Below are 25,455 nucleotides of genomic sequence, written 5' to 3' on the forward strand. Positions count from 1 at the left end.
TTAACCCGTGCCCGCAAGAGGGTGGATTTCTCCAATTCAGCCCCTTCAGAGGAATATTAACTCTGGCAAACGAATTTCGATAAAATTTGGTATATGGGGCTTTCTTGGGTCGCTGATTATGCATCTGAACTCAATATTTGCAAATTCAAAATGGCTGATCCAATATGGTGGTCCAAAATCCCAAGAGTCACTCGATATTGCCATATTGGATCCATCATTTTGAATTTTGTAATTTGAAGTCCAGATTCGAAATCTGTGACCTCAAAAGCCCCGAGCTCCGAGTTTTATCGAAATCGAACGACTTTTGGGATTTTGGTCCACCACATTGGATCCGCCATTTTGAATTTTCAAATTCCGAGTTCAGATTCGTAGTGAACGACCCAAGGAACCCCCCTGCACTAAATTTGATCGAAATCCTTTGGATGGACTTAATGTGCTCCTGAAAGGGTTAAATGGAAAAATTCACCCTCTTACAGGCAGGGGTTAGAATTGAGATGAAAATCTGAAAAAATTGCAGAATTATTTTTGAATTATTTGGCACTAATTTGGGAGGTGAGCCGGTCAACATTCGAAAATGACCTTTTTAAGAACCACCCTAAGATTATTAAATATAATGAAAAATCAAGTTAGGCAGATGTACGTTAGAACGGGAGTGGTCAGTCAGTCCCTAAATATGTATGAAAAATATGAAAAGGAAAACTGATTTGTAAAATCAAAAAATCTTTGTTCGGGTAGTGTATATATAATAAGAAATACAAAAAAATAGACAGTTAATCAGATAGGACAGCGCTTGCAAGTCAGTAAACAGCAAGTGAAAATATCAATAATTAGCAAGTGAAAGTATCACGTGTGTGATTGACGCAGCGGGAAATACTCGTTGTTATCTTCATTTTTATTTAATCTTTTTATGTTTTGACATTCAATATATAATATTTTAATGACCTGTTATTCATCCCCGAGTGGTAAGGAATAGATTATTCGGCTTCGCTTTAACGTTTTAGGAGAACCAGAAGTTAGAATGAAGGTTGGATAACTTCAGGTATGTTTAGAATTTCAATTAATGTGTTTACTGTAATAAAATTGATGGAACAGTAGAAACGAAGTGTGCAGTTCAGAGGGTGGGTGAGAAGTTTCTTGGGATGAGTAGAATGAAGCGTTGCGTTGGCGTGTGCGGAGAGCAGAGTGCAGGATCACGGTTCTGGGAATGGAAAGCGATAGTCAGGTGAAATGGGGAGTATTAGATATTAGACTGAGCACGCAACAATATATTTACTAACTGCGGTTCAAAATAGGACTGAATTATTTATAATAATATATAATATATAAGGGGTCATTCATAAATACGTTCGTTTTTTGAATGGAGGGAGGGGAGGGTGGTATGACGTTCGGTTTTTTTTGTAGAGAATTCGCATTTTGGTAGGAGAATTTCGTAGAGAAAAAAATAAAGGGCTGCCTATCTTTTTTCATTGCCAAGCAACAAAATCCTGTCCTTTATTAGAAGTTTGCATTTTGAATACTTTGAATACGTTTTTATGGACAATAGATCGAATTATGAATCAATACACCAAAATAGGGGGCAAAGGAGGGGATATATATGTGACGTACTATTGGCGGGGGGGGGGGGGGGTGGTTAACCGAATCATTGTTGCACAGGTGAGGTCGGGGTCTACAATCGCCTACACAACAAACGCATGTTTTCAACGACCCTAAAAATAGATATAAGTACTTTAAAGTAAAGATATGTATAGAGTTATGAATGTTTATTATAAAAAATACTAGGAAATTTGAGTATGCAAGAAATTTTATGAATACAAAATATAAAATGTTTGAGATTATAATTATATATATATATATATAAGACTAAGAATAGGAAAGAAAGGAATAAAAATAAATCAATACAATAGTGAGAAACCATCAAAACATTCATTCTCCAAATAAAGATGAACGCCTCTCAGCGGCTACTTACTTTGAATTTTACAAAGATGAAATATGAGTCTAACCGCAGAAACAAACAACTCATGTTCATGGACGCAAGTCAAAGTCGTGAACTGTAACGACAAACATCTAGGTTAACGTTTTCACATCGCTGTAATTCGACCGAAATATAAAATCTATTAGGCCATTTTCTTACGAAAGAGGCAAGTGATGAATTATCTACTTGTCTAGATCTTAGACTCCATGTTTTTCAAGAGATTTCTACAAAATTGTAAAGCAGAACTTCTATTACAAGTAGTAACGGTCTGACCTGCGAGATCATGGCGGGATCAAGGAGGAACATTTATAGCCAGAGTTGTAAAACCAACACTCTACTCAACATGGCGTCAACTATAAAAAATCACGTCCATGGAGATGAGTTATTTTTGCGGTTACACTCATGCTATCCCTTTTTCTGATCTGGTAATCGGTATAGATAAAACACACAAACTATCAAATGTGATAAAATGTATAATAATTAGACCGAAAAATACATTTTACGGTCCCAAAATTAACCACGCGTTTGGTATCGCATGTGTGGCACTAGTCCTAATAATGGCTTGACTGACCATAGCGTATGAGTACACCACTACTGTAATCAAATATCGAGAAACTAGTCTTCGTCATTTGATATGCTTTTCTTGGCTTCAAACTCTTGGACTATTAAGGTGTATTACTTGATTCTTATCGTCACTGGTAAATTAGTTACCAAACAAAATGTATTTATTTAAAAACTGCAAGTTACGATACATTTATCGATACAGGTACTAATAAGACTCGCGGGGTTAAATGGAATCATTGACTATTCAAATTCGAAAGATTCATTATTAGAATCAAGAGAATTCGTTATTGTTACCACAGGCTCGAGTAGACCTATTGGAATTGTAACCAAGGAGTGTGGAGTGAAGTGCACACGATGGCAGTTCCCTGATAAACAATTTTTTAAATCTCCACAAAAATAAAGTCAAACTTTATAGCCGAGACTGAACTTGTTCGTAACGTCAGAGGCAATTCTAGATACCACCGTTCTTTGTAAGTAGGCGTGTAAAAACCCGTGGGCCCAACGTGTCACTAACGTGGGACCTTCCGTCTATTGAGCGGAAAGAAACGTGCATCTGCTGAACATCTGCATGCACTAAGTGCATGAGTTTTCACGGCTTTGGCAAAATACGGAACAAGCCGTGATAATTCGAACTTGCTGCTGTAACCTTCCTCAAGTATGATTGTTTGGAACCGTAGTGTATAATCAATATTATGCAGGGCCAACAGATGTTCTACGTGCGTGCGTGTGTTTCATAGCAGCTCCATGACTATGATTCACAAAGGTACTGGCATCACATGATGCAACCGAAAAGATAATTAAGACAAAAGAAAAGGAACGTATCAGCAGCTTCGTAACAATACAGTACATGACCATGATTCACAAAGATACGGGCATCACATGATGCAAACGAAAAGATAATTAAGACAAAATAGAAGGAACGTATCAGCAGCTTCGTAACAATACAGTGCGAAAGTAAAATCCGTACGCTAGCCGGTGACTCGGATCGCAGATGCAGAACTTATTTTAAAATACACTTAGACATAACACAAAATAAAAAAAGCATACAACGGTAAACGGAAGGGAAGAAAAGAGAAGTTAATGATAGAGCAAACAGTAGAGCAAAGGTTCGATAGCCGATAGCGACAGAAGAAACGGCAGCGATAGAGGAAGGAGAAAAAGGTAGTAGACGAAAAATCTAGGACAACGAGAGGAGACTAGCGACTGCTCCTGGTGGGTTGAGTGTAGAATAGACGGAGTCGGAGTTCGGTTCGCCGAGCTTGGGTACGTTCCGATATTCGCTCAAAACGTTACACGTGCCAAGCGAGAGAGGAGTGGGGATGTGTCAGATGCCTCACCATCCTATAATGATCCTGTAGGACTATGCGCTTGGATACGTTCCGGGTTTGAAGCGCTGTCAGCAATCAGTCGCTCCGTTATTTATAGCATTGAGCGGCGCTTGGAATGTCGGTTCGCTCTTTACGTAGTCAACATTTTCAGTGTTTGGAGCGAATATCAGAACGCATCCCTTGTCGTTGTCGTTTGATGTCGATCCTTCTTCCTGGTAATATGAACCACCTGTTTACCGAGATTACCGATAGATGTTGGGTTATGTTCGTCCTGTGACTTCGTCGTTGGCACCAACTCGTACTGTACAGTCGTAGCACTGTAGAGCGTATAAAAAAAGGGATATTTTAAGGTTGTAAGAAGTGAGCCGATCTTGGCTGCAAATAGTGGTGGCGCTGTTAAGCGTAAGATGCCAATCTAACTATAGTTTAAGATATAATCAGTGTAACTGTATAACTAACAGATTCAATTTCATTACTCAACTTAGTATCAACCAGCGCCACGTTGGTTGTTTTATGGACCCCTATTTGCATCCAAAGTTTGACCACATTTTGACCGCATCGTCCATTAGAGAGTTGTCCTCCTTCTATAGGCTCCATACGCAGCACTTTACTGACCAGTTCATATCATTGTCTATCCTCTGGCGAAGACACACATGATGCCTCCCGGTCAAAGGTTTTTCCGGTAGGAGAGTGACGAGTCGGTTCCACCAGTGTCATTGTGCTGGGCATTGCGCTTCGGCTAATGAAATAACTATTGTCGTTGCCGACAGGAACACGGCATCGAGTCTTCTGAATACTCTCGACGGTGATAATAACCGCTGGAATGGTAGTAGTTGAGAATCGGTCCAGTACCTGGCTAGAAGTTTGCGGGACGGGAACTCGTGGTTGCGCTGTTAGCGCGATTCGGTACACCGTCTCCGCAGTATCCGGGAAAGCGGACGACTGTTTTCTCCAAGAGAAGTTTGTCGCTCGGCTGACAGAAGCATTTCCTTGTGCCTGTTGCACATTTTTGTACGCCAGTAGCCGAAGCGGTACCGGAGGTTCTGGAAGAGGATATACCCTGGTCCAAGTGCTTTGCAAGGCACAGCAGAATGTGCATGTCAAATAACGAATAGATAAAGTCATCGGGACAATAACTGGTGTTGATGTTGGTTCCCCGGAGGTCAGAAATGTCGTCGTCGCCCTGGATAGCTTGTCATAGTTAAATTGTTGTTTGCTTACGCCGAAGCGTGGTTACAAAGTTTACAAAGAAAGAATTAGAAACTCGCAGTTTATCGTCTAATTTGTATCAAGTTCGCTTGGAGTACCCCGTCAGGAATGCGAGTTCCGGGAGTTTCCTTCAGTTGTTTGCTGTTATGAGGCGATGACGGGCTGTTCTAAACATCATGTTACAACAGATATACGTTAAAGTCGGGATGTGCAAGATAATTACACGCTTTGGAATTATATATTCCTATAAGAGGAACTTAGAGATTGAATTGCAATAAAAATGCAATGGATAATACTCGCCCCCGTGCTACCGAGAAAACTTTTCTAGCGATTAAATGCATGCATATTTTGCATTGTACTCAGCCATTGCAACGGGTCATGCAACGTCGAAGATACAGATGGTAGAACACATTTGCAGATCAAATTGTTCACGTCACACTAGAAAGGATGATCAGTTATTGCGTTTGCTATTTCTCACCATCTGTATACTCGTAAAATGAACGCTTCACTTTGCGGTACAGTTAGAATACTTGAATAATAAAACGGGAGGTTTCACGACGAAACAATAACGGTTCCCTTCATTTAGACTACGTTGTAAATATAAGCTGCGTTCAATAAGTTCTAGAATCTCTTGTACAGTTCACTTAACTTTTTTAGGTCAATAACGGCTGCGATGAAAGAAAATCACTGCGAACCTCTCAAGTGCGCTCTGGAAATCTCTGTGAAACTCTAGAAATTTCTCTGAAAACTGCTGGAAATTCTGCTTCATCTATTTTTTGGGGAAATCTGTTCAAAGTAAAAATTTTTCAGTTTGAAATTTCTGCATTTTTCGAAAAATATCGTAAAATGTCGTGTTCTGCAAAGAAAATTCAAAGGTTTTCTTTGAAAATCGGTTCAATATCTCTGGCAAAAATATTTCTCTGTAAAACTGTGCAACTTCTCGGCAATTCTCATACTAATTGAACATACACGTACATCTTACACAATAATATCAATATTTTTTGAAAACTTCTATATACACTAAATTTGAAATATTACACCAACCGCGAGAAAGGATATCATGGTTAAGAATCTGAATAACTCGTTGAAGATCAATTTTTTTGTAACACTGCATTCGGAAGATGGACTTGATTTTTGAAAGATGAAATTATAAAGAATGAATAACTTTTATTTAGTTAAATGTTTTGTATTCGCTCTTAATTGGAGCACGTGAAATTGGAAAATTTTCATGCAAAAAATGTTCTCTGGAAAACTCTGTTGAAAGAGATTCCGTTGCTGCACTTGCAAGCGTACAAATTTTTCTGAAAAATGCTGCAATTCGAGTTGAAAACTTCTTGCATTCAACAAATTTTCAAAGACAAATTTTGTTTTTTCTCTGAAAAGTGTTCTAAACAATAAATAAAGGCAAAGTGTACAGTAAATATTTTCAGATAAATTTTCAGAGTTTCGCAGATTTTTTTTATGACGGAGATCCAGAAAAATTCATTTTATACTGATTTAAAAGTGAAAATTTTCGTTCCTTCTATTTTTTTTCTCTAGAACATCATCAAACAAAAACATATTTCGAAATACCTGAATGTGCATTGGTTTAAATATTACGAACGGTAGGTCAGAACAGAAAAAAACTATTGATTGACTTTCGTATTAGCCACACTTTATTTTTTACCATTAACAATAAGTCACACTGTGACATTGAATACTGTGGAAATTATCACTTCGCTGTAAGGAAAATGAAATACTTTTCTCTGTAACATTTCAGTTACTGTGTAATATTATTGGTGAATGGGAATTACACGCTGTTATAAGCTGTCACTAACAAATCAGCCTTACAGAATTAAATGTTATAAGCAACTATCAGGTGTACAATGCTTCGGGGGAAACATGCCTGTACGTAGGTATATTTGGTAATGAAACTCTCTTCTCATATCAAACACAATGTGAAATTAACATTAATTGGGTGTATGGATTCAATTAACGACAACTTGTCTTTCTTTCATTTCCTATACTGTATGCATTAAACATATTGATATATCGCTCTCGCATACATTTGTCGGTATATCATTGTTCATTTCTTGTCAACGCAACAGGAAACCTTCCTTCACCTCTCTGATTTTGTTCCAATTTCGTTTAGGAGCAGAGAAAGAACTGTTTTGTAAAAAAAATACAGCTTACAACTCATTTACAGATTATTCTAACCTTTTAGCATCCTGATAAAAATTTGTTTATGTTTAATGTCATTTATTTTTAGCAACTCGTTTTCTGGCACATGTTACCTCTCTGATTAAGTCAGCAGCAAAGCCGACGGCTGGTGGAAAGCGAAGCTTCCTGATAGTTTAGTTCTTGCTTCCCTTGTTTAAATTTCATTATATTTCGAGGACATCTGCAGAGTACCTCCTGAAGTTGACCGAAAATCGGTCTTTGACTGGCTAGATTGTGAAATTTTTTTATAGTTTCACAATTGAGTATTTATGACACTAAATTACAAAACTTACTGATTGTGAGTATCAGTGTGTCTCAACTCTGAACTATAATCATACTTTGTGTAACTTTGGTTCATTACGGTGACAAAAATTATACGAAGAAAGAACCACTGTACATAATTTTTTAAATACTTAATTTTTCAGGCTAATGAAAAAATGTTGTATTGTAAATGATGCAGTTTCAGGCTTTCGTCTGATGAACAGGTTAAAAGGAGACAAAAAGAATAATATCCAAACTGAATTCGTATATTTTTCATTAAGCGAAATTTGGGCATAAGAAAAAATTCCTTTCAACTCGTAATATAAATAGTTATCGGTTCTTCTATAACCAATTTTCGTCAGGAAAAGTACTTTTTGAAAAGTTCGACGAGATTAAAATACACTGGTGGAGAATTCTTGAAACACGCGAGCCGTTTTTAAGTTTAATACTTTGAACAGCAGCATTTTCGGATACTTTCACTTCAGTATCTTTCAAAAAATTCATCGAGTCATTTGCACAAGTGCGGAAAGTGGATAAACGATAAGTGTGAAGTTTATAGCGTGTGCCGCTAAGGCGAGTGCTGCAATTGCTCGAGTGCTGATATAAACAAAGTATGGGCCAAGGCTCACGCTATAATCACACCAGTCAGATATATCCCTTCCGTACGTATGACACGCGCTACTGTTTGCAACACCTATGAAGAAGCGCTCAGAGTGCCACTGGCAGCGCGTAAAATTGAGATTAGCCAACTTATGCTGAATGACACAGTGCCAAAAATTGAGTATTCCAAAGTGTGCATGTACTTTTATATTTATTACATAAAATATAGCGTGTCCATTATACGCATACGCCAACATTGTTTTACCGCACTGTTCGGTACTCTGGCACTTGGCACACGCTTCACAGGTTTCAAAAATCAAACTTTTCAAGCAGGTATTACCAAATACAGGATGCTTTAGTGTGCGGTGATCACCGGGCACTCACGAATTCCCTGCAAAAAACTGAGACTAAAATTAACTCTTGACAATTTTTTCTATATAACGCGAGCATGTTTTACGCGTTATTCCATGTATGTTTTCTGTACACAAAGTACCCGTTTCTACGACGGTCGAGTGAGTCTGCGAATGCGCATGCGCGGTGTACTGAAAACACCACCTTTCACTCCTAGGACTTGAAAGTGGTCTTTTCAGTACTGCGTTCATACGCTGTCACGACAAACACAGCGAACTTATCTGACATTACGCGACCCAAACCTCAATTTCGTTCTTAGTGAAAAAACGCATAACATTCTCTTCTTATATGAAGAATCGCGTGCAACAAGGAGACAACGGTCTGTTCGCTTCACGTATTTGCAATATTCATCTTCGGCTCGTATACGTGCTCATCTGCAACTCATATTGGAAACTCACGCTCGGTCCACAAATACCGAGTTTGCCTCCTTGTTACGCAATATACTATTTGAAGCAACGGTTTTCCAGTTAGAGAATCTGAACACACCAATCAGGGCGCAGATGAAAGACCGCCGGCCGGGCACGCGAACCTAAAACGCAAGGCTAGCGTACGCTGCGCCAGAGAGGGTATCGTTTCTACAAGTGCCGATTCTACAAATTCGGTTCTCATGCATTTAACTGTCAATTTTGTAAATTTTGTCCAGTTTAATTTAATTTAAATTATTTGTCCGCCACTGGTAGGAACGAACTTGTAGGCATCGACATTTGTAGAAACGATACCCTCCTCAGCACGGCATACGCTAGCCTCGCGCTAGGCTCGTGCACCCGGCCGGCGGTCTTCCATCATACACCCTGATTAGTGAACTGTAATCGGCTCTACCTCGAAACCGATATTTAAAAAAAAAAATACATTTTCAAGAGTAATTTTAGTTTTATTTTATTTTTTGTTTGGAAGGAATCCGTGAGTGCTCGGTGATCCCCGCATACTGAAACACCCTGTACACTATTTCGCTTTCTATAACTGTTGATTTTGTTTCCCTTTGAATGTGAAGTCTGAAAACTGTGATTCCGCGCTCACGATAAGATCATTTTTTTCACAAAATAATAACAATTTTGAACGGCTGATAATTTTTCAGGAGTAAACTCATAGTTGAAAGTCATCATTTTTTTCCGCACCTCAAAAACTTGGAGCAAAATCGTAGACGTGAAGGCAAAATTTGATGGACACAAATTTATTGAGTCCACGAAATATAATTTTTATTTACACTAATGTACGCTGTATTAATGTATGTATTGTACATTGACTGTAATTCTTGACCACGAATAACAGTAAAATACAACAACTAATCGCAGAAAATCATCAGTAATAAAAGTGACTGTCATAAAATTTCAAACCATGTATCCAAATACATTCAAATTCAGAGGCAAAAAGATACCTACACGGTTCTTCTCTTTTGCACATAGACTCTGAAACTCGAGTAAAATCGTTGTTTATGAATGTCGGGATATATATCGATAATTGAACATTCCTGCGAAAAATTCTACAAGTCGAAAAGTCGACTTATATCTATACCTTCAATTGTTGAATATGAATCATTGGCACAGAGATACGGTTAATACAAAGATAAAGATTCATATCTGTTTGACCTCACAGTTTAGGGCCACTTATGGAAATTATTTTCTAATCCCAACAATCATCTCGAGTTGACTCCGAAGAACGTTACAACTATTTACGTAATCTCGCTACCACGCATGGATTTGAAAATATATACAGAGTATTCATTGTCAGTGAAGATATCTGAAGCAGACAGAAAAAAAACAGCAATATTTTCTTTTTTCTTATTCCGGCAGCATAGTGTGGACTGGGGCGTGACCGGTGTAGCCACGATGATTGCATCGCTCCATCGCTCAACTCATTCTTAGATAATACGATGTAAAACGAAGACATAAACACCCTAAGAGTCAACCACAGTATCCGCTATTCTTTCAGTCGACCGCAGCGTTACTGGTGGTTAACGTAAGAACTTTCGCCGTCAGGAGCGTACATGTGCGCAAAATCATTTATAGCGCGTATAGGGCCCTAAACTTCTCTTAAAAGTTTCATGCAAACGGTCTAGTCAATAAACAAAACCGCGAAACAAATAATTGAATATGAAGCGGTAAAAGCATCCATTTTTCTCAAACTTAAGAAATACAGAAAAATACTGTGGAACACAAGCAAATTTAATAATAATATAATTCATCTCTTAATAATGTCCAAAAATATTGTTGTGATTTATAAGAGCACTATTACAAAATGTATTATTTATTTTATTTGTTTACATACATAATTTTTAAATGTAATCTTTGCTTTTATGGAAACTCCATATTTTACTATGGCTCCAAAATTTGCTTACATTTCACTAGATAGGTGCTTCTAAAATAGCAAATCTAAACTCATTACAGATGAGATTGATTGAAGATATTGTTGCAAAATTAGGGTGTTTTTCGACAAGAGCGCTCACAATATAAAAAGTTTTCAGCGAATTTAAAACATGTTCTTCTGATCTTGATCGAAACCTTGCAGAATGCCACCTATAATCATGCAAAACAATGATAAAATTGGCTTTGCCTCTTGTACCATAGCGCGTCGGCCGCATAACCCTTTCAACATCAAGCGCGTTTGTAAGTGCATTACTCGACCTTGTACGTCGAAAGATCTGTAAAATTACAAAAAATTATTTCGCGAATTTCTTTCCAATATTTCATGTGAAGAATAGAATAGGTAAATGCAATGGAAAGAATCATGTGCAATTTATGTAGTGTATTGAGTTATGACTAGCTACCAATCTAAATGATTAAGGAAATATTTGTACTCACTTCGTATCGTCTTTGGGGCATTTTTATACGTGCGGAGTATCACCATCGAGTTGTAAGCTTCTCACGTTGCACAACCTTCCAACTGTTACTGGACTCACTCGGTATTGCCTCGAGATCGTAGCTGTATTTATTTTGTGCAATTTTTAGTGTCACATTTTGAACTCCATGCTTTCGTCTGGTTGTTGCCGAATTCACTTGGCTGGTTTCCAGCTGCTCAGCTGTGTTGAGATCAAGAAACGGAAAAGCTGAGATCTTGTTTGACTCTGCCCATTTAGTCCACCTCCTTCAGGGAACTCGGTATGACTTAAAGGTAGACTCTCGCCAAAAGGATTCTCTTTACAGACAAGGGATTCTACCGATCGTTAATAAGATACACAAAAACTAGATATGGGCGAAATTTAATGAGACGCTACTCATACTAAAATTTGCATGCGCACACACATTCACATACATCGGGATGGTACAGGCGATAATACAATAAAATTATACAAGGACGAAATTACAAGATATAATCACACATGATAAGAAACAAGGAATGAAACACTTGAGATAAGGTAATGGGCACACGAAAACCTGAGGAAAAAATAACAGGTTGAAGATCCCGCAATGGCGTATTCGACCGATCGTGTCGCAATCAGCCGAAGCTATTTCACGTGGTAAAATCAAAAATAATAACTTGGTGAATCGTGAGTGAACGAAAGCTTACTTACAAGACAAAGGTATTAGTAATACGTGCAGGAAAAGGATCAGAAACAAGGTATGAACACAACGGTGCAAAGGTAAAATGCGACACAGGAGAAGATACGTCTAATCGTAGCGATAGTAGGACGAGAAATAACGCGATCAGGGCCTTCTTCCCCCCTTTTTCGGACGCGACTTCGAAACAAAAACAGGAAACAGTCGGGAGATGGCATTGTTGCGTAGGCGCGAGGAGTTTCTCGCCGATAGTCCTGGCAGAACTAGCAGCGCTCAGCTGTTTCACTGGGTGTCTACCGAGATTCGAGTAACGCCGAACCGCCAGGTTTAGCGTGTCCGGGTTAGAGTAGTTCCGGGTAATGTCGATAGTTAGGGTCGTTATCAACCCTCTAAAAAAGTTTACACTCGTTCTCGGTAGATGGGATTGCAATCCGCCGTTTGATGTTTTGACCGTAAATTTCCCTAAGCGTAGCGAAATCGGTGTGGATCTGACCCGATTTCACGACATATTGACCCATTTTGGTTCGTCCCATCAGCTGGTTGACACAATCGCGGTGATGACGGTATTGGCAGTAGGTGTCAGGGTACTCCGGAAAAGATGAAACAGAGGCCCAGGTACTCCAGTTGAGGCGTTGCTGGATATGACAGGTTTGGTAGTGGCAGCATCCTGCTGACGGTATAGGTCGTGTCCTAGTGACTATCTCGCCCACCTTCTAGTGGGGGCATCACCTCAGATAGCCCGCTCATTGGAGAGATAGGGTGCTCGGGACGCAGGGACACATGTTTACAAATAGCAATGAGGAAATATTCTAGGTAATTCTAATTTCGCCCATATCGCCTTTTAGGACTTTTTGTCGATAGCGTTCCTTATGAAAAATAGTGTAGAGCTGGTGGTCGATAACTCGCGTTATAAGCGCAATGTATTACTTAGACTTATAAAGCATTCATGGTATTTCGCAGATTCGTGACGACAAATCTGGACGCATAGCATGGTAGTCTGTACGAAGAAGATTTAGATTGTAGATTAGACTAACTCAAAAAAAATTAATTTTTTTTCGATCTATCACTTCATGAAATCATAGTTTTTAACTTAAGGTACGCTTCGATCCGTTACATGTTTCAATAATTTTCACTCGGTACGTACTCTTTAAAACTGTCACGTGAGAACAGAAAATTCGTTAGCAAACTCCGTACTGTTGCAAGGACGTAATACTTAATTTTTGTCAGAATTTGTCGAAAATTATTTGAACTGAAACTGTAACTAAAATATTACGAAGACGTATAGAACTTGTCGAGAACTATTAGATGCCACCGGAAAAACTGTTAACTTTCAAATTTGATATGCTGTCGGGAGTGGGTAGGTTAATTTTTGTCAAATTAATTTCTCGATACTCATCACCGGAACAATTGTTACTATCCGTCAAAAACTGTAAACCTATACTGGATGCTACCGGAACTCATGTAATTATTTTGATTTCTTTACGGTGATATACCAAGTTCACAACTTCTGAGCATCTGGAAACCACATAACTCTGTATTACGACTGCCGGAAATTCGACGGTTATAAAAATGAAGAAAACTCAAACAAGTCCCAAATTTATCCAGATGAAAGATGGGTCCGCTTTCTCGCATAACGTGACGTGGTAGTCCTTCGTGATTTAGTTAGGACGATGATTAAGATTGGAAAATAATCTCCAGAGATGTTCCTAAAAATATGTGAAATAAGTTTGATTTCACTGCCAACCGTTTTGCCGTAAAAGTTACCTCACTCCATTAATTTCAAATAGTGAAAATTCACTAATTCACAGTTATAAGCGAGGTTATAAGTATACCAGTGAAATAAACCATTGTACACATATAGACGATTCGGTAAATTTTCTCTAATTTTCCACTGATTTGCAGTGTATATGCAATGAATTTTTTCGGTATTATACTTGTAACTGATAATTTCCACTAGTTAAAATTTAGAGGGCAAATTCATCAGTTGAAGGTATACGTGGGGCATTCCATGTAGATTGAAATGAAAATCTGAACAAAATCATGGATACTAATTCAGATGGGACTGGAATATAAAAAAAATAAAATAAAACACAATGAAAATGATGAAGGCCAATAGCATGTGAAGTTGGCATGAAACGCCCCACATGTTCCTTGAAAATCTCTATTGAACTCTTCTATAAAAATATTCTCTTACTGGTTGCCTTCAATTTGACAGAATTTTTGGCAATGTAGCAAAACTCATGAAAATTTTTTTATGGTGAATTCTTAAGAATCTCTGATACATATTTTATTGTGATAATTAATCGGTTAGTTATATGGTTTAGCAGGTTAAACTTTTTCTTCGCTGAAAGTAATAAAATATTGTACGGTTACCAATAGAAAGAAAACTTGAGTTTGCGACATGTCAACTGTCAGGAAAACTATGTTTTTGTTAGTTCAAACTGATTCACCAAGATCTGGTCAAATAAAAATATTTTGCCATCTGATAGATTTTGCATCGAAAAACCTGCGAGCGAAGCCTAGTTTTATTACTGATGATTGCAAAAAGTTGTTTTCGTTGACTTGACGCGAACCATTGACCTAGAAAGGAATTTACAGTCAATAGTAGATAAAAATGTGAAAGAAACTGACGGAGGTGAATTTCCTTGCAACCAGCAGCAAGATTATCCCTTGGCTCTGCTTCCTCGGTCGGCTGACCTACCAGGCTGGAGGGATGCGGATTATCGTTCGCGGGAAACAAGCCACCAGGGGGGAGGCGCCAATTCTAGTCGTAGCTCCGCACTCCACCTTCATTGACGGAGGGATTGTTTACGTCACTGGTTTCCCGTCCATTATCGTCCGCAGAGAGTCCGGACTGAATCCCTTCATCGGAAGTACGTCCTTTATTCCTTCGTATAACTTACTCGGTTTCTAGCAAGGAAATCCTGCAAAATTTCATAATCTAATTTCGTTGAAATCCGGTGAGACATGTAATTCCCCTATCACAAAGTAACAGATGAAACTCTAGTCGCTAAATTTACCCATCGTTAGGTAAGCATCTTCAAGACCATTAATTGAGATGAATTTTGTCCTGCATCCCCTTAATACAATCTATTTAAAAATACAATGTACAAATTGCTTGGACTGGTACGACAATTTAAAAATAATACAAATACAAAATGAATTAGATTTGTTAGGGAACTATAAACCTACGCCATGAAACAATTGTAAAATCATTACCAGTTAATTTAACTTAGAAACTCTTTATTAAAGTCGACGATCAGAGTTTCGAAATTTTGAAACATAACTTCTTTCGAATTCAACTGTGTACGATTAAACGATATAGTTCGTATAAAATAGTCACGTTCAATTATCTGTCTTTCTTTACCTCTAGATGAATGGTTGCAATGTACTGTGAAAAAATTATCGAAAATCAGCGCCTCTTAAATTTTATTGAAATTTACAGGTGATATAGTTAATAGGGTTTACTTGTGAGGTAGGAAAATTACTTACCACACACCAGCGCGAAAATTTGAGCGGACATACATTTTTTTTAATATTGATCTTAAACTTTCAGGTTTTGTGTTTGCAAATTGGGGTACCCCATGTGTACAAATGTGGCACCCAACCTTCATAATGGCTCGAACAATAAATTTTTGGGCGCGGAATTCTAGTGAATTTGTCATTCCTGCAAAAATTCATAGTCCCACTGTAATAAACGATATTGAAAAAAAGTTGTTGATTGTAATTATTCATTACATTCGTCTTGAAAGGATTTCCTACGATGCACCTGTAATGAATTTTTAATAATATTTATTCATCTTACAATCACACATAAACTGTATCCATTAGAACTTGGATGATTATAATGATATTGCATATGACGCCGTTTTGGGGATCAACGGCAGAAGAGCTGAAAAGAAAATTCATCTCTAGTAACTTTCGTAGAAGCCATCTGTTCACAAAACGAATAATTCATTGATACGAACTGCACAAATAACGTACGATTTCGCGAATAGATAAAATTATGAAATATTGTAATTACTCCAAAATAGTTGATAATCGAGATTTTTCAGTTAAAATTCGTGGATTTCCATTTTTTTTTTTTTTGCCGCAGTTGCTTGGAAGTTCGATTCTCGAAGTCCTTGGGGCGTGCGTTAAGTGCCAAATTTTCGAACAGCGCTTTAAGGATGTACTGTCTATACATGCTCAACCAAATAAGTGAGTCTCATCGACAATATTGATGACTTTACGATAAAATAAAAATCGGAAAAAATCAACCATGATAAAGACGATAAAACAATTGAATTTAAATAATAATAATGCTCAAGAGTTATCAACAAATCGTTTAAACAAAACACTGTACAACAAGTTATCAGGGAACATTTTTTCTGTCATGTGAAATGAATTCGTTGATTTTTCTGAATACACGTGAATTTTTAGAGAATTTTCTCATTGTTTTAAAATATCCGTTTTCAAAAATTTGTAATGATGTATTTACGAAACTATTCGTTCAATGCCCCGGAAACTTATTAATTGTAACGTCCAACGTTTTGATGAAAATGTATGCAAAATTCCTGATTTTTCCTCTACTTTTTAAAATTAATAATTGTTCGAAAACGGAAATTTAAAATAATAAGAAAATTAACGAATTCATTTCACATGACAAAAAAAATACTTCCTATAAATTTGTTATACAATCCTTTGTATAAACAATTTGTTAATAACTTTTGGGCATCATTACTGTTCAAATTTAATTTGCTCATCGTCTTTATTGTGGTTGATTTTCTTCCGATTTTTATCTCATCATTAAGTACTCAATATTCTCGACGACTCACTTTGGTTGAGAATGTATGACCAGTACATCCTTTAACTAACCTTTTAGATAACTTTCCGCATTGCCAGTGGCGGTACTAACAAGTATCGTAACTCTGAAGTCCTCCTCCGATTTCATTGCAACTGATATACGTTGTAGAACATTGAAAACTAAAAGATACATCTATTTATTTATCTGCGGAAAAACGGTTCGAAGAGGTGATTTAACAGATTCATCCATAAGCAGTCGACCGATTGCAATGAATCGACAAAAATATTTCTTAGGTAAATCAGTGTAAATATCACTATACATATTGAAAAAAAAATTGACGGGTACCACCCCTCAACTTTTCTTTTTTTGCATCCTTTATTCAAAAGTTGTGAATGGAATTAAATGAAACCAGTGCCATTATAAAGGGGAAACAAAATGGAAGCTTACGTGTTTTTGCACTTTAACAAAAATGTGAGTCCAAGTGGGTAAATTACCCCTTACATGAATTTCCTTATCGTAGCTCTGTCCCGCTTGTTTAGAATGTATCTGCTGATTCAAAATATATCTGTCAGCTCGTAGTTGACGTTTCATTACGTTACAAAATTATTAGGCATCTCTGAGAGGGTGAACCACGCTCTCTATTTTCCTCTTCACTCTCGGCATCAAACATTTGCCAATCCATTCTGTCATGAGTTGTGCCGTTGTATTGAAAATACGAATGTTGTGTACGTGTACTCTTGCATATGGGCTATTACGCGTCAACCGGATCAGTCATCTCTCAGATATTTTTTTTAATTTGGCATGTGGATTGTGTGGGAGGAGTTAGATTTTTGTGCCAAAGCGCGAATCTCATAATGCAAAATTCGATTTTTTATTAACAATAACAAATTAGACTTCCATTTTTTTCCAAAATTCATAACTTTGGCAAAAAATTAGATACAATATATTTTTTTTTTTCAAATTACGCGGAAAGGTCCATAGAATTTAAAAAAAAAATACGAAATGTTAAAAAAATGTTGTTATCAATTGTTTATTTAACAATTAATTTTTCAAAGATTTTTAAAACAGTGACTGACACGATCAAAAAATTTTTTTTAAATTCTGACATGTTCCTTGAACTGTACTACAACCTGTGAATGAATTCCAGAGGGGTGTTTTTCTTCGTTTTCGAGTTAAAAATCATTAAAGGTGTCGATGCGCATGAAATTGCGTCGCGCCGAGTCTCTACGTAATTGCGGGCGGCCGCTTGCCGTCCACCGCTACCCCGCGGTGGCGTCGCAGCGTTATTTCAGTCATTTTCACGATGTAGGACACGATTGGAGAATCTGAAAAAAATACTGTACCTTCACAAGGCCTGCTCAAAGCGATAAGTAAAGTTTCAAGAATGTGTTTTTATTTCAAAATAAGTAGCAAGTTATGTAATTATTATCATTTATGTGCCCTTTCATAGTGTGTAACCGTTATTTTGAATCTCTGTAATAAAAAAATGGTGAAAAACACATTCCTGAAACTTCACTTATCGCTTTGAGCAGGCCTTGTGAAGGTACAGTATTTTTTTCAGATTCTTCAATCATGTCCTACATCGTGAAAATGACTAAAATAACGCTGCGACGCCACCGCGGGGTAGCGGTGGACGGCAACCGGCCGCCCGCCATTACGTAGAGACTCGGCGCGCCGCAATTTCACGCGCATCGACACCTTTGATGATTTTTTACTCGAAAACAAAGAAAAACACCCCTCTGGAATCAATTCACAGGTTGTAGTACAGTTCAAGGAACATGTCAGAATTTTAAAAAAAATTTTTGATCGTGTCAGTCACTGTTTTAAAAATCTTTGAAAAATTAATTGTTAAATAAACAATTGATAACAACTTTTTTTTACCATTTCGTATTTTTTGTTTAAATTCTATGGAGCTTTCCGCGTAATTTGAAAAAACAAAAATATATTGTATCTAATTTTTTGCCAAAGTTATGAATTTTTGAAAAAAATGGGAGTCTAATTTGTTATTGTTAATAAAAAATCGAATTTTGCATTATAAGATTCGCGCTTTGGCACAAAAATCTAACTCCTCCCACACAATCCACATGCCAAATTAAAAAAATATGTGAGAGATGACTGATCCGGTTGACGCGGAATAGCCCATATTAAAAAAACCTCCATAAAAGGAGTAAACTAGTTCTCAAATGAGGGTGACTATATTCGTATGTTGAAAAAATTTCTATGCCATTTCATGCGTCTGCGTAAGAGTATATATTCAATATTATCGTGATCGCCGAATCTGTTGTGAAACAGTGATGCGCATCGATCACCAATCGATTTTATCAGTCCTATATATATCTTATACTGGGAAGATTGATTCTTTGTACGAGCTTGCTTCTGTTAAAAGTCGAACATTTTTAGCAACGATTATGTATGATTTCTGAACCGATTCATACATTTAAATCACAGGTTTAAATCGAACTAGTATCTTTTTCAAAAGAATGTAACTAGATAAAAATGTTCAAAACAGTCGTTCAACAATTTGTTCAGAAATATATCTGATTATGAAAATCACTCTGGTTTGATCACTATGTAGACTTTTCGCAATAAGTAAGTGATAAAATGATATCTAAAATCAAACAAAGGTTATAGTTTAAATGAGACCAATTATTTGGTTTATGCAAATCCACTGTATCTTCTCAAACAAGTCTGACTTATTTTACTTTCAAAAACATTGCAACGAGCAAGAAATTACTTAGATTATCATATATGCGAAGTGAATATTCGTTTTAATTGAATTTTATTCCTTTCGTTTTGGTATTTTCGCGTACCTATAAATGAAAACAAAAGTTGGACAAACATATGTACCGTACATCTAAAATTGTCTCGTCACATTAATAGTTTCTTTATATTGTTTAACTATGCTAAGTTTTTTCACTTTTTTTTTTGTTTGTTGCTTAGATTTTCGTCGATTCAATGCTGTTGTATTTTAAATAATCAACGTAACTCGTGGCGACGTATAGTACAAAGCCTAATCGTGATCGAATTATTATTAAAGTACGTTTCGTTGCAATTGAATGTTAAGCTTTCACAACTGAAATGGCTTGTATAAATGGTAATGGCCAAGGAATTGACGAAGAAAACGGAAATCATTCTTCGTCTGTTTGCTTTAACTTGGGTCAGTTAAAACGGACGACGTGGTTCAATTTTAGCTTCAAACTTGGCGTCTTACACGAATGCCACAACCATTACAAAATATCACATTTATATTATATTATGCATATTTTTATGGCATAGACTTATGATTCATATTACATCTATTGAGAATCAAGGCTCGAAGGTGGTGTAAAAATGGTAGTCATCGGAAGAATGTCTTAAAGACAAAGATATTTTGCACCATTCACATTTTACAACAGCTACATGATCGCAATCGGATATCACACGATAAATTATTGATCAGCCGAAACCAAAATTAACAGAGTTTTCGGTAATAAAATTACTTTTGAACCATGAATATGTGAAAAGATTTACGTACTGTGGAGATGACAGTTGATTATGTGCAAGAGATTGCAGTATAATAATATTACTCCTTAAATGTAAATTCATCTCCGAATCCAATAGAATTACGCTGTCTGAAAAACGTCGTACAAATTTTTTCCATACCTGGAATCCAAACAGGGGTGATCCCTGTCACGTCCTTCAGACCTTAGATTCTTTTCCCACACCCTTACAGCTACTTTATACGCTATCTCTTCTTCTCATCATCACCTCACTGCTTTAATTTCCACACCGCATCAGCAGAATGCTCGTTCTACTCCTGCACTGCAACTAGCCAGTCCCTTACATCCTTCCCCCGTATACTCACTCTCAAGTTATCTTCCATTCGGCCAGCATTCATCTCTCTATCCTTTTTCCTCCTCCACATCTTCTCATTGTACTCTCCATATCTTTGACCGTAAGTCAATTATATACTTGAACATTTGACTCCTCAATGCAGGTTCCTTTCATTTCCTCTGATCCTTCATACGACTGCGTAGTCGACGGGTTACGAACCCGAAACAGGTCGGAATAACATCACGGCTGGGTGTAAATGTGGTCATCGATAGTCGCTCGTCATGATCACAATTATACAATCAATAACACCCCCACCAAAAATTTGAAAATTTTTTCTTTTTCAAATAACTGAATAGTTTAGTTCTACTTGTATTATTAATAAATCGTTAATGATATATGAATATGTGTGACCAAAAAAATTATATTCCGGAGCAAATGACCTTTATCCAAAATATCATTGTTAAAAAATCTTCAAATGAATTTTTTTTGTTCTGGAAAAATGTTACATACCTGAATTCAACATGTACGAAACAAATCTTTAATAATATCTCGATATTGAGAGAAAATTTTTTTTTTTTTTTTGCCAAAGCTTTTTTGGAGATCCATCGTGCCCCGGTTGACCCAGTCGTGTCTTTTTGTACAATCATTGGAAACACTCATATATGTATGTTTATTATGAGGAGTTATTTCTCGAACAATTTTTAGGTAGTGTCCACTTTAAGAATCTATTAATAAGACGATGTCACTATCGACATTAGGGAAAAATACTTTTTTCAACCAAGTTTTGAAATGCTCTGTTAAACATGAAAAATATTTTACATGATTACAAAACAATGTACAATCAATTATAATATATACCGGAAGTAAGTTCCTCAGATTTTGATGCCGTTATAAAGACATTTTCTGGAATGAATAATTCTTTTTCCACTCTTTGCTCAAATTCTCCTCTTGTTTCTTTCAAAACTATAAAAAGAAGGAAGAGCAATTTTACATCAGCGTTCATTACAGACTGGGTCGTGTAGCTATGGCTTGTAGATTAGACTGACAGGAAAACGCATACAACTTTCTTTGTTCCTTCCATTGCCAAATTTCGCCCCGCGTTGATTTCCAGTTAAAATTCGGTTTCATCTGAAATGTATTTATTTTCTGCTCCGTACTTTTCAATAAATGCTTCAGGTCTCGTAGGATAGATGCACTGGTTCTGGCCACTGCTACATTTGTAACTATATGCGCTATTTTAGGGAATTTTTAAGCTTTAGGTTGTCCAGTCACTGGAGACATAAAAGGGGGCTTTCACTACAAAAGGTCAAGGAAAGTTGTAATTTGGTAGATTTGTACAGTTTGGTGTCCTAATTGATATTCCGAGTTTGCGACCTTGGGCGACCGCCGCTCGCGCCGCCATATTGGCAGAATGGTACCAAAAACCAGTTTTTCGAAAATATCTTCTCTCCAGTGCCACCTAGATCAAAAACAGTTATTAGAAAAATCATAGAGCATGCAATTTCCTGCAACTTTTGTGTGAAATATTTTTTAAACAGATGAATAGTTCACGAGTTACAGCGGAGTCAAACTCAGAAAATTTCTACAATTCTCAAAATCGCTACAGTTTTTCTCGAAATTTCAGTGAATACCGATTACTTAATACGTACTACCGTGTTTTATTCATTTCAAACAAATTGACGGTATTTACAAAACTTTTAGATCACATTGCTACGATTTTCTTTCAGGACTAAACGAATATTAGCGTAGAGGACTTCAGAACACAGCAGGTCAGAAATTCTTTCGGTTGGGGCCAATACAAAAGACCCTTGGAGGGTCTGCTATTCCCTCTCTCTGACCCCAATCTTTACGAGCTAAACTACGTACAGTACGTGCAAAGGCATTACGGTTCTAACACAGTCGTTGTTTTTGACGGTTATCCAATTAACGCAGCTACCAAAAGTACAAAGAGTGCCGAAAGACTTCGCCGTTCAAATAAACAAACTTCCGCTGACGTACATCTTGATGAGTCGATGGTTTCAATCGTTTCGCAAGAAAGATTATTCTCAAACGAAAACGATTAAAACCTAGCGCATTATTTTTTATACAATGTACGGTCCATACGGACATGATGGGTACAGTCACTGAAAACTGATCAATAAGATTATTCCATTTATCAAGTGAATTCAGCAAAATTTTTAGTAAATTCCAAGTACCGTAAATGAAATTTTCAAATATACCTGATACATTTACTGCGCAATGAAGTAAATTCAAAATACCCTTTTGCGTGTTTCCAACTAATTTAAGCAAAATGACAAAATTATAATGCAAATTTATTGAGAATGCTTAGTAATTCACTTTATAACACGAAATTTGTAATTCAACTACACTTTTGTGTTGTAAATGTGTCGTAGATTTTCAAATATTTTCAACAGTGTATGATTAGTCGTTGAAACTATGTTCGTATGATCTTTTCTGAATAATTACTGTATTAGCGTTAACCACATTTAAGTCGAGTCAAACTATGTATGGTGCGTTCAACTCTGACAAAAGTTGCAGGAATCATCTCGGGTGGTCTAAATACTTATCCGTAAATAGTTGATTATAAATTAGTTAATTGAACCATACTCTATACTATCGAAGACTACAGAACAGAGCTCACCGCACTATACGAATATAATCCTGATGAACATCTGTGTATGGTGAACATTATAACAAAAAATATAGTTAATTGTACGATTATTATAGTACCTTTGACGTCCTTGCTTCAACTATAAGTGTATGGTAAGATTGATATTGTGTTTATAGTGCGCCAAACGATAATTTGAGTGAATTCTACTATAAAAATTATCTTTCCGACTATAATATTTTAGCTATACAGATTTTTAACTATATGCGCAAATTTTTGTCTCAGTGCACATTAAAAAAAACACGCCTCTCACTCTACCTCATGGTGGTGCGGAAATGAGTAAAAAACGATAGTACGTATTAAATAATCGGTATTTACTGAAAGTTCGAGAAAAAATGTAGCGATTTTGCGAATTGCAGAAATGTGATGAGTTTGACTCCGTTGTGACTCGTGAACTATTTATCTGATTAAAAAATATTTCACACAAAAGCTGCAGGAAATTGCATGCTCCATAATTTTTCTGATAACTGTTTTTGTCCTAGGTGGCACTGGAGAGAAGATATTTTCGAAAAACTGGTTTTTGGTACCATTTTTCCAATATGGCGGCGCGAGCGGCGGTCGCTCAAGATCGCAAACTCGGAATATTAATTAGGACACCGAACTTTATAAATCTGCCAAATTAGAACTTTCGTTGACCTTTTGTAAGTCAGAACCTACCCATTGCCTGGACTTAGTAAAGCTTGTCCATTGAAAAACAAAATAATGTACTGCATTGTGTTTCGATGAATATATCTTACTTAAGACTTGAACTTCCATGTCAAACCGTTGAAATATGAACTTAATCTCAATTCAACCAATAATAACGGGTGGCCATATTTGGTACTTTTATAACGAATTCCCGTTTTCGGCCATGGACTGACCATAGCTGGTCATCTAATTGTAAGTGTAGCTACTATTTTTGACTACAAGTAAAAAAAATGCTGACGAAAATTTCTGATAGCCATTCTGTCGTATCTTCTTGTGTGGATTAAGATGTGCAGAGTGAAGTTACAACTATTAGTAATAAATAAAAGGATGGAAATTCTAAAAAATATTCAGCAAAAAAAATAGGTACAGAAAAAGTGGCCGCCATCAGTTATAGCATCGGAAAAATGGTTAGAAATGATGAAAGTGAAGATGAAAACTGTGCAAAATTAGAAAAACGGATTGAAAGAAAGTTGAAAATAAATAAGAGGAGTGAAAAGCTGAAAAAAATTAAAATAAAAGTAGAAGAATCACGTTCAGAAAACGAAAGGCCTCAGACGGAAGAGTAGAAACAAAGCCAGAAACTAGGAATGATAAACTTCAGAAGAAATACTAATTTCCTTTACTTCTAAGTTTTCTTTTCCATATTGTTTCCCTTCTAAAATGGCACTGATTTCATTCAATTCGATTCACAACTTTTGAATCAAGGGCGCGAAAAAAAACGTTAAGGAGTATTTCACCCCTGAGTTTTTTTCTAATACGTATGACGGTTTTTACATTAATTTACATGAGTAACCTTTTCGTTTTTAATTCATCGAAATCGTTCGATTGCTTATAGATAAAACTACGAAATCTCTCCTGACATGCCTCAATTTGGGGGCTTGTTTCACCCCTTCAAATAATTTTTCCGCCGATCGAAAAAGATATGTATCTTTTAGTGTTCAATGTTCTACAACATATGTGAGTTGCAACGAAATCGGAGGGGGACACCAAAGTGGATATTCCTTGTAAGCGGGACTCATTCGTCTGCTTCTCAAAAGCATACTTTTCCTTACAGGCATCACAAAAAATGGTGCGTGTCACACGTGTCAGTTGGCGATGTCTGACTTGAGTGATTAAAGCGTTTGCCTTGGCCCGTGCTGAATTTATATGAGTATTCGTGTGAATGCAGCACTAGCCTTCAGCTCACACTGCAGACTTCACAATTGTCGGACATCACCGACCTTCTGCACTTGCGACACAATGACATACATATAACACGTGTGAATAGGCGATATCCAACTCGTGTGATTACAGCATTGCCTAACGGCTCGTATCGCAAGCCACACTCGTCCAGACATCGTCTACGTTTCGCACTTGTAATATTTCCGCAATTAAGGGATCGTCTCAGTGTGACACTCCGAAAAATCACTGATTTTCGCGAATTTTTTTTTTAATGTTCACATAAACTAATCGGTCCGGTTTTT

The 25,455-nt window shown here is 36.8% G+C and overlaps 1 protein-coding gene across 3 annotated transcripts in view; it reads left to right on the plus strand.

Moving 5' to 3' along the window:
• Positions 1–25,455, plus strand: part of LOC124176296 (lysophosphatidylcholine acyltransferase) — a 118,771-nt gene that overhangs the window by 65,427 nt on the left and 27,889 nt on the right. Inside the window, exon 3 of one of the 3 annotated variants that reach the window (XM_046557394.1) lies at positions 14,694–14,911. The exons of 1 other annotated variant lie outside the window; for it this stretch is intronic. In XM_046557394.1, coding sequence (XP_046413350.1) covers positions 14,694–14,911 — 218 coding nt within the window. The remainder of the gene's footprint in view (positions 1–14,693; positions 14,912–25,455) is intronic. One more of the 3 variants, XM_046557395.1, reaches the window with a different exon arrangement.

Source organism: Neodiprion fabricii, chromosome 2, assembly GCF_021155785.1.
Source record: "Neodiprion fabricii isolate iyNeoFabr1 chromosome 2, iyNeoFabr1.1, whole genome shotgun sequence".
NCBI lineage: Eukaryota > Metazoa > Arthropoda > Insecta > Hymenoptera > Diprionidae > Neodiprion > Neodiprion fabricii.